This window comes from Pinus tabuliformis, chromosome 5_1, assembly GCF_031772625.1.
Source record: "Pinus tabuliformis cultivar Carrire ecotype Pingquan chromosome 5_1, CPIR1, whole genome shotgun sequence".
In the NCBI taxonomy this organism is placed as follows: Eukaryota; Viridiplantae; Streptophyta; class Pinopsida; order Pinales; family Pinaceae; genus Pinus; species Pinus tabuliformis.
In genome coordinates, this window is record NC_142305.1 from 324,522,623 (window position 1) to 324,533,825 (window position 11,203).

Here is an 11,203-nt window from a genome sequence, read left to right on the forward strand (position 1 = left end):
GCTATAAATGGTACACCCAAATATATGGCTTTCTTTCCAACTTCCTTTGCCGCTTGTCTTGCATATATGTAACCAATCGTCTGTAGCATATTGCCTCCATAAGCTGCATTGTTGAGCTGTTGAATAAAAACCAATTCTTAATAAAAATGGTTTAAATTGCGATAATCGACACATAGTCCAAGTAATCGCATATTATGGCCCTTCCTAACTCAGCAACTTTAATTCTACTTCATATTGCTGATATCATTGGAAGTTCAACAATCCTTTCAATAGTAAACATATCTTGTGGAATAACTGAAGAAAAACCTGTATATTTTCTATCCCATTCATCATGATTTGCAAGACTGATGAAGAAAACAGGCCCACCATCAATCCAAGCTACCAAACCTCTCTTGATACTTGGACAAGCTTCCTTGGGAACCTCTACAAAATCTGCACCTCGAGTTTCAAGTGTGCCTTGCAACAAGGCATACGGTAGGCCAGGTGGACACTGAAAAAGGCGATCTCCAATTATATCCCAGCTCTTTCCTCGTTTCTCTGCACAATAAAATCGGCAACCCGCACAATGGTGTAATTTTAGTAGATCAAGTATATATTCTACAGAGCGTGGGGGGCAATCAGGAACCAACTCTATATGAATTGCTCCATATTCATTGTCCAATGTGCCACAATTCCCACATCCTTCCCATAGATGAGCCCAGATGTCCATTTAACAATACTGGACGACGTATGTACATCAGGAGACAGTGGATCATCTTGCTTCTTCAATCAGCACTGTAAAAAGGCTCTAGAAAATTTTGATCAACCAATCCTACTTATTGAGATGCGCAACTATTTGATGCCGGAGCAAGTTTGGGAGATACAGTCCTTGTCATTCCATGATACTGTTGGTGCTGTAACTATGTTTGTGCAACAGATGATTGAAAAGGTCGAAATTGTTGTTGTTCCATAGTGGATTTTGAAACTGGGTTGACATTTTGACATCACAAATCCTCCTATTCTTTCCAAACGAACCCAACAAGAAATTTAAAGATTCACATCAAAACATAGGAGGCGAAATTTGAGTGAGAAGTGGTATTTTTTGTTCAGGCCTGTGTGTCTCGCACCAACCCAACGCACCGCACGCGCCATGTGCACCACACCAGTGTATTTTTACACTGCGTGGAAGCGCCCAATGCGCCCGCTCCTCCAGGGCACCATGCCAGTCAGTCTATGCGCCGCGCCTTCTCTCATTGTGTTATCCTCGTCATTTTTTTTCTCCTCTATATCACACCCTGCTGTGCCTATCAAAGTTAGGTTTCGTTCTGTGGAATATGTCTTTTGCACACTGCTAAGACCATATAGAGTATAAGCATCAACACTTGTATGTGCTTCTATCTTGCTATCATATAGTTCCTGTGATGACCAATCCATTATAAGCTGGTGCATACGATATTGAACTGTAAGCATACACCTTACTTCATTCTCATACAAATTTGCAAGTTGTGCGAAGAGTGTCCTTCCTAACCCATTTTTCTCTGCTTTAACACTTTGCACAGTTGGCGGCAGTTGAAGATGGTCTCCTGCAAGTGTGCATCTAGATCCCTTGAGTATAGCAATCCAGCAAGCCATCTCAAGTGACTGGGCAGCCTCATTAATGATGGCCAAGTCACATACTATTCCATCAAGTTGCCGAGATAGAGCACCCGTCAACGTTGTTAGTATAACATCTGAATTCTTGAGCACGTCTGGCCCAGCTTGATTTTGTCTTTGCCTCTCCTCTTTGGCAAGATTCCGGAGTTCTTTCATAATGTCCCTTCTGATACTCTTGTCTTTAGTTTTTCAGAAGCTTGTTGTTCATAAGCTTCATTTCTTTCTTTTTTTTCACATCATTTGTAAGAGCACTATTATCAACACGCATAACCTGAGAATCAAGGGCACTCTCTACTACTTGTGGAAGAAGTCGTGCAGGGTGCCCCAACCTCACTAGTTTTACTCTATAATTGGCAAGCCTCTCCACAATATTGTCAACAACAACATTAGAGGCGGCACACGCAAGAGCCTTGGATCTGCGCTTCGCTTCCTGTAGTATTATTTCCACCTCAACTGTGGTATTTCCAGTTCCAGGTGGCCCATGTAATAGAAACACACTGCCTGAACTTACAACCTTTTGAAACAGCAACCTTCTCATTGGCAACCTTTTTCTAGACGAAGGGGAGAATTTAATCCATCTTCTGGTATATCATCAAATGCTCCTTCAACTTTTGCATTTGCAAGAGATGAATCTTCCCATGTTCGTGGAAGCAATCCATAGTTCCAATTCATGTTATATGGGTAATATCGAAGTTTTCCCTTTTTGTAGTAAAATGTACCTTTCAGTTGCAAATTCTATTTTTGCACCTGTTTCCTTTGGTAATTTAACCCTGAAATTGATAACCCCATCTCCTAATTGCAACATCATGCCAAGGTGATATCTTCTTCCCAGTGTTCTCAAAGAAGAAAACTCTGTAATCCAGAGTTTGTGGCTTATTCTCTCAACTCTGCTTTGGGCATTTTATATCATCGTGTTTCTGATTAATTGAATAATGGATTTCTTTTTGTCTTACAGGGTATAGAGCTGCTGAAGATAATAAGATGACCAAGGCCTGCATTTGAAATTCTTCGTGACAGAAGACTCTTTAAAAACTATACTTATTACAAACAATTAATTTGACAATTTCTTCTCCAAAACAGAGTTTTGGAGAAGAATCATCCTTGAGCATTACTGATGATGAAACTCTTGTAATGGAAACTGATTTGGAAGCTCCCATGCAGACTAAATCGACAAAACCCTGGACCTACAACTCTAAAAGGCTCTTTGCTGACCAAATACCAGGCATGACTATAAATGACCGAAACATTGATTTTGATAAATTTTGATAAATTTCGACCAGCCCAACAGGTACAAAGCATGAGGGAAACGAGAACACCAAGTCCTTCTGTCAGATTATGGCATACCCCTAGCGAAATGCAATGAAGTGAGTCGAGTGAGACACCTAAAAATGAATTGCAAAAAGAGTTTTGATCTCTGGCGGAGGACTGAATAGACCGACTCTAACATTGGCTCCAATGGGGGATGGTAGCTCCCTGGAGGTGCCAAGAACTGCAGATCTTTGGGAGAGAAGACAATGCCTTCGTCCCTTGGGCTATGGAGTCCATTATTCCAACAAACCAACATGACTCAATTTATTGACTGAAACTTGACTCAAACTGACTCAATGCAAACTGAAATGACTGAAAAACTTGACTCTAACAAGCTAACTCAAAATGGCATTTAAAACTTAAAGCTTGGTGGCAGTACATGGCCACCTGTGTTTCTTACAAGACAATATATCCTCAAACTATATCAAAATTCCAATGCAACCAATCAAGAAGATTTGACTGATTCTTCCTATCAGATCTTCTGGTCAACAATAGATACTTGTAACTGGGTCTCCAAAAAGCTAATTTACCATGATCTCCTTCATCACTGAACACTACAATAATCACCCTCACTGCTGGCTGCACCAAACTTGCCAAAGGATCTTGAAAAACATGAAGATTTACCATTGCCACCTCCTGTTGAGACAACAAGATGTCTTTTTCTCTCGCTTTTGATTTTTCTTCATAAATAAGAGCACGTTCCTGGTCTTCAAAAAATTCTGAACAAGTAGATGAGCAGATTTCCTCTTCAAAGAACGTTTCAAAACACGAAACATATGAAGAAGAATCTGAAATGGAATCCATAATGGTCTGGTCGGCTATAGTCTGAATATATTTCTGATCATCTTGACATGATATGACAGCTAGATTCTCATTACATTCATCACATTCATCAATCATGAGAAAAGCAACTTCAGATGATTCTTGAAACTCAAGCATGACATCTCTATCACCTATCATAAATTCATCCAGAGAAACTTTTTCACCTACTTGAACAAAGATATCCTCTTGATGTTCATGAATTGACTGGATTACCTTGGTAGGAAGGTTGTGTTCTGATGAGATGAGGACAGTTAGGACTGTAACTCTGTCTTCTTCATTTGAGGCAGCCTCAACAATGCAATTCTCTTCTATGAGATCCGGAACAACATGTTTTTCCTCATCACCATCCCTCTCTCGATCTGGTTTATCATCATCATTTTTAGGGATTGGAACATCATTTTCCTGTGTATCCTCATTTATTTCAACCAGATATGAAATAAGACATCCTTTTTCATCATTTTCAGTCATATGGAAATCTTTAACCTGCTGATTTTGATCCTGCTGCAAATTTTCTTCCAAGAGTTCTGTAGGCTGCTGAAACGGATTTTCATACAATGCTTCCACGATTTCTTCATCCATTATTTCATTATCCCCATAACCATTCTCAAGATCTTCAATGAAACTACTAATGTGTTCACAACAATTTTGCACTAACATTAAAGACAGACAAGGTTCTCTATACCTTTCACAGAATATTGAATGAAAATCCTTTAGACAATAAATGGAAGCAGGTGGCAAATTTTCATACCAAGATCGGGCTTCATCTTCCAGAGTAGCCATAAACATTTTCATCAAACAGTCTTCAGGAAAATCGATCTTTAATTTATGCATGTGAATGTGAAGTTTCACCAGATGAAGAGCAGCGTCATTGCCTTCCACATTTCTGAACACAGGCAAATTCTTTGACCAATATACCTTGGGAATTTTATTTGGAAAACCTGGGATGTGATCTCGGCTCATGGGAACGTATATTCTTGCAATCTGATCCATCTTGAAAATCTTACAGCTATTGATCTCTCTGCAGTGGAGTCACCATGAAGGATTGATTGTTGGATCCTTCAGTGAATGGAGTCGCCAGGTGAATGATTTTAGCCATCTTCTTATGTCTGATTGTTTTTCACCATCAACCATCAGATCTGAACTTGAGATATGTCCTGGGGTAAAACAATCTTGAAGCAAACCATTTCTCCCCCAGTGGAGTCGCCACTATGTTAGCACTCAAATCTGCCTGAGGCTGAAGGAGGCGAGGTTCAAGGCAACATCAAACCAAGCTTAGCCTCATAGCTAGCCCTACTAGGACAGGAGAGGACTCTCTCCAGGTCTATCTTGATAAAATGATCAATAGAGTCCGAGACGACTTACAATGGGAACTAATTCTAGGTTAGTAAATGAATTCAAATGAGGGATATTTGATTTAATGACTAAGTTGTTGGGTTGTATGGGACAAGGACAGCATGAGCAGAGATTTAAACAAAGGCACGGGATATTTCATAAGGCGAGATAAGCATGAGGTTTTAGCAATCGAATTGAATTTAAATGGGGTGAAAAGACTGTTTAAGAAAGCTGAAAAGGGTATTAATGTATGAATCCTTTCCAGGCAGAAGAAAACACATAAAGACTGAACACTTCCTCAAGGCAGAGCAATGACTGAATTCTACCTTTCTCACTTAAAAGTATTCAGCTGGAAACGATCATGAATGAACTGCAAAACATCACAAGATACATATGAAACAGAGAGAACAAACACATGACAAAACTCATACCGCAAGAATCTTATAAATCAAAGCTGCACCATTTAATTATTTCTCTGTCAAAACTGTACAGTGATAGTGCTGGGTTTTTTCTTCCCACCCTTTTTTCTCGGAAACTCTCCTCTTTTACAAAATGGTTTTACATACAATAAATAGGATCAATTTGTCCTAATATAGATCGATAGACATGGGTGGGGGCTGTTACAACCGCTCAAGGACTCAAAACTAAATATGGATATCAAAAGCCAAATAATCCTCGAAAGGCAGAGCTGCATTACATTTGGAATTTGTTTGATAACCCACGAGGAAGCAACACCTGTAGCATAGATCCCATAACTAAAGATAAACATAAGCAATCGAATCATATTTTTTTTTCTACCATGGTGGATATCAATGTTTACATTCAGGCATTCGGTGCTTTGACCGTTTCAGCTCCCTTTTCTTTCTGTTTGCCAAAAATACACCTGGTTGAGTAAAAACCGTCATGAGGGATTCGAATCCATATTTCCATATATTCTCTCCATTTATCCACCTGGCGATCAACAAATAGGTCACATCAGGTAACTGTTGTGTATGATCAGGTGTGAAAATAGTTTATGAACCTAGCAGACTTGTTTCAAATGCCACATATATCGCATGTAATCTTCATTGGCGGTCTGATTTCTGATGATTTCACCACGAATGCCACCAGAACCTCGCCTGTCTCCTTGTGTTGTTGAAAATTGCAAAAATAGAAGCAGTTTCGATAACAATTTTTGGAAATGTCATTCTGTTTTTTGAATGCTTGGATTTGTACATAAAAATTGCCATTCGGAGCTATATGGTGCACCCTAAAATTCTCGTCCCAATCCTCTCAGGATTTGGCAATCTGCGGATTCCCTTTTTGCTGGGATTCGGTGACCACGCAAAGCAGCTACATGTTCATTGCTAACATAGTTTGGGAAGCATTTCTTCCAAATAACCATTCTGTTTTCTCTCAAGATGGGTCATTGAAGAAGCTTGAAAGGCTTTTTCTAAGCGACATTGTGCTATTCCTTCACGCATCTTAGCTTCAGTGGCCTGCTTCTCTGCCAACTCCCTGAACTGTCCTGTGTCGTCGGCAATTTCCTGAGCTCTAACGAGCTTGAAGATATTATTTCTTTGCAGTGTTATCTTGCAAGACCATCTGACAGACATGTGAGAGGGTGCCTTCAATATCAGCCACATTTAGTTTCCAGAGTGAGTTGATCCTTTTTTTTTTTGAAAAATAAATCAAGGCCCAAGAATCCTAGAACCTGCATCAAAATTTGACTTTCAAAAGGTTCAATCAATGGATAAGATTACAGAGGACTGATATAAACAAGTGACTCCCGTATTTTCCGCAGAACAAACCCAGAATTATTTCAGATCTTCGTGAATCATAATGAGAGGTTCGACCACCATTTTGTGCACATTGAAAAAATAAAAATTCAATCCTTCAAAAACCCAAGATTTGAAGCCCAACGTAACCCTCTTTAAATCATATCCCAGAACAAGCAAAAATGCAAATAAAATTTGCCACGTTTCCACCTATCAACTCTTTGTTGGATTGTAGATATGCTTCCAAATCACCTTAGAACAATTCCCCTCTGTACTGAGTTGTCGTTTCATATCTTCTTGTAATTGTAGTAGCGCGAAAGCACCTGTTGCTGCAGTGACCTGAGATTTTATAAAATTCCCTTTGTTTCTGAACCATTCAGCTATAAATGGTACACCCAAATATATGGCTTTCTTTCCAACTTCCTTTGCTACTTGTCTTGCATATATGTAACCAATTGTCTGTAGCATATCGCCTCCATAAGCTGCATTGTTGAGTTGTTGAATAAAAACCAATTCTTAATAAAAATGGTTTAAATTGAGATAATCGACACATATTCCAAGTAATCGCATATTATGGCCCTTCCTAACTCAGCAACTTTAATTCTACTTCATATCGCTGATATCGTTGGAAGTTCAACAATCCTTTCAGCAGTAAACATATCTTGTGGAATAACTGAAGAAAAAACTGTATATTTTCTATCCCATTCATCATGATTTGCAAGACTGATGAAGAAAATAGGCCCACCATCAATCCAAGCTACCAAACCTCTCTTGATACTTGGACAAGCTTCCTTGGGAACGTCTACAAAATCTGCACCTCGAGTTTCAAGTGTGCCTTGCAAAAAGGCATACGGTAGGCCAGGTGGACACTGAAAAAGGCGATCTCCAATTATATCCCAGCTCTTTCCTCGTTTCTCTGCACGATAAAATCGGCAACCCGCACAATGGTGTAATTTTAGTAGATCAAGTATATATTCTACAGAGCGTGGGGGGCAATCAGGAACCAACTCTATATGAATTGCTCCATATTCATTGTCCAATGTGCCACAATTCCCACATCCTTCCCATAGATGAGCCCAGATGTCCATTTAACAATACTGGACGACGTATGTACATCAGGAGACAGTGGATCATCTTGCTTCTTCAATCAGCACTGTAAAAAGGCTCTAGAAAATTTTGATCAACCAATCCTACTTATTGAGATGCGCAACTATTTGATGCCGGAGCAAGTTCGGGAGATACAGTCCTTGTCATTCCATGATACTTCTGGTGTTGTAACTATGTTTGTGCAACAGATGATTGAAAAGGCCGAAATTGTTGTTGTTCCATAGTGGATTTTGAAACTGGGTTGACATTTTGACATTACAAATCCTCCTATTCTTTCCAAACGAACCCAACAAGCAATTTAAAGATTCACATCAAAACATAGATGGTGAAATTTGAGTGAGAAGTGGTATTTTTTGTTCAGGCCTGTGCGCCGCACACCAACCCAACGCGCCACGCGCGCCATGTGGGCCACGCTAGTGTATTTTTACACTACGGGGAAGCGCCCAATGCGCTGCGCTCCTCGAGGGCACTGCACCAGTCAGTCTATGCATCGCGCCTTCTCTCATTGTGTTGTCCTCGTCATTTTCTTTTCTCCTCTATATCACACCCTACTGTGCCTATCAAAGTTAGGTTTGGTTCTGTGGAAGATGTCTTCTGCACATCGCCAAGACCATATAGAGTATAAGCAGCAACACTTGTATGTGCTGCTATCTTGCTATCATATAGTTCCCATGATGACCAATCCATTATAAGCTGGTGCATACGATATTGAACTGTAAGCATACACCTTACTTCATTCTCATACAAATCTGCAAGTCATGCGAAGAGTGTCCTTCCTAACCCCTTTTTCTTTGCTTTAACACTTTGCATAGTTGGCAGCAATTGAATATGGTCTCCTGCAAGTGTGCATCTAGATCCCTTGAGTATAGCGATCCAGCAAGCCATCTCAAGTGCTTAGGCAACCTCATTAATGATGGCCAAGTCACATACAATTCCATCAAGTTGCCAAGATAGAGCACCCGTCAGTGTTGTTAGTATAACATCTGAATTCTTGAGCACGTCTGGCCCAGCTTTCTTTTGTCTTTGCCTCTCCTCTTTGGCAAGATTGCAGAGTTCTTTCATAATGTCCCTTCTGATACTCCTATCTTTAGTTTTTTAGAAGCTTGTTGTTCATAAGCTTCATTTCTTCTTCTTTTTTCACATTATTTGCAAGAGCACTGTTATCAGCATGCATAACCTGAGAATCAAGGGCACTCTCTAATACTTGTGGAAGAAGTCGTGCAGGGTGCCCCAACCTCACTAGTTTTACTCTATAATTGGCAAGCCTCTCCACAATATTGTCAACAACAACATTAGAGGCAGCACAGGCAAGAGCCTTGGATCTGCGCTTCGCTTCCTGTAGTATTATTTCCACCTCAACTGTGGTCTTTCCAGTTCCAGGTGGCCCATGTAACAGAAACACACTGCCTGAACTTACAGCCTTTTGAAATAGCAACATTCTCATTGGCAACCTGTTTCTAGACGAAGGGTAGAATTTAATCCATCTTCTGGTATATCATCAAATGCTCCTTCAACTTTTGCATTTGCATGAGATGAATCTTCCCATGTTCATGGAATCAATCCATAGTTCCAATTCATGTTATATGGGTAATATCGAAGTTTGCCCTTTTTGTTGTAAAATGTACCTTTCAGTTGCAAATTCTATTTTTGCACCTGTTTCCTTTGGTAATTTAACCCTAAAATTGATAACCCCATCTCCTAATTGCAACATCATGCCAAGGTGATATCTTCTTCCCAGTGTTCTCCAAAGAAGAAAACTTTGTAATCCAGAGTTTGTGGCTTATTCTCTCCACTCTGCTTTGGGCATTTTATATCATCGTGTTTCTGATTAACTAAATAATGGATTTCTTTTTGTCTTACAGGGTATAGAGCTGCTAAAGATAATAATATGACCAAGGCCTGCATTTGAAATTCTTCATGACGGAAGACTCTTTAAAAAATATACTTATTACAAACAATTAATTTGATAATTTCTTCTCCAAAACAGAGTTTTGGAGAAGAATCATCCTTGAGCATTACTGATGATGAAACTCTTGTAATGGAAACTTATTTGGAAGCTCCCATGCAGACTAAATCGACAAAACCCTTGACCTACAACTCTAAAAGGCTCTTTGCTGACCAAAGACCAGGCATGACTATAAATGACTGAAACATTGATTTTGATAAATTTTGACCAGCCCAATAGGTACAAAGCACGAGGGAAACGAGAACACCAAGTCATTCCTTAAGATTATGGCATGCCCCTAGCGAAATGCAACGAAGTGAGTCGAGCGAGACACCTAAAAATTAATTGCAAAAAGAGTTTTTATCTCTGGCGGAGGACTGAACAGACCGACTCTAACCAGTCGATAAAGTGTCTATGAGCTTTCCTACTCACGAAGACATCAAGTTGTTTGTAAAAAAAGACATTAAGATATGTCGGCAAAATCATCACAGCGAGCACCATCATGAATAGCAGTTGAAGGCAGCATACCATATGCAACAAATGCAAGAGGAAGGTTGTTGACAACACGAAGGCGGAACAAAGTTGCAAGATCAAGCAGATCCACTAATGATGAAAGTGACATTGGAGACTCAGGCTATGAGGTGATAGTGAGATCGCGTGAAGACAGAGAATGGAACAAAGAATGAGTTGCATGTGTTTAAGTAGAAACTCAAGGAAGAACATGAGCTACACAAACAAGCAAATGAGTTGCACCAGGAATAGGAACAAAAGGGGGTGCAACATGCACTCACGGATGAAATTGTGCCCCTATAAGTTATAGATCTATCCCAGTAGCAAGCACGAAGCAAACATGTTGAGCAGTGTTGTTGATCGCATGCAAGGGATTCAGCAGCATGCATGTCATTGTGCGCACGCATGCGATCCAACCCATTCAGCACACTCACCAAGGGAAAGACAAGAAGCAAGTCCCACTGGAGCTAAGCATGTAGTTGAAAGTTGATGTGTATGACCACCAACACACACTCGAAGATCAGCATGGACACTATGCATGAGTGTGTTTTTGTTTTGGTTTCACCAAGAAGACCATGCGCATGCTAATAAACGAGTTGGATGAAGGAGACACACCAATGCACCAGGATGCAATGGAGGCAAGAGTTCACTTTAGCAAGATGTCACCATGGGGTGTATGCACACCATCACGGACGACCAAGCTTGGCATCAGCTCACCACCTTCACCATCACAAGCATGTCAAAGATTTGGTCTCACCACAATGGACCAAGTCTCAGTGATGTCTTGCAT

The 11,203-nt window shown here is 40.1% G+C and overlaps 2 protein-coding genes across 2 annotated transcripts; both read right to left on the reverse strand.

Annotated features, from left to right (window-relative positions):
* Positions 1-229: 229 nt before the first annotated feature.
* LOC149164672 (uncharacterized) lies at positions 230-709 on the reverse strand. Its single transcript, XM_089429570.1, has one exon. It carries the CDS (start codon positions 707-709, stop codon positions 230-232), a length of 480 nt encoding a protein of 159 aa, XP_089285696.1.
* Positions 710-7,459: 6,750 nt separating this feature from the next.
* LOC149164673 (uncharacterized) lies at positions 7,460-7,939 on the reverse strand. The gene has a single exon (XM_089429571.1). The coding sequence runs from the start codon at positions 7,937-7,939 to the stop codon at positions 7,460-7,462; it is 480 nt and encodes a 159-aa protein (XP_089285697.1).
* Between the last annotated feature and the right edge of the window lie 3,264 nt (positions 7,940-11,203).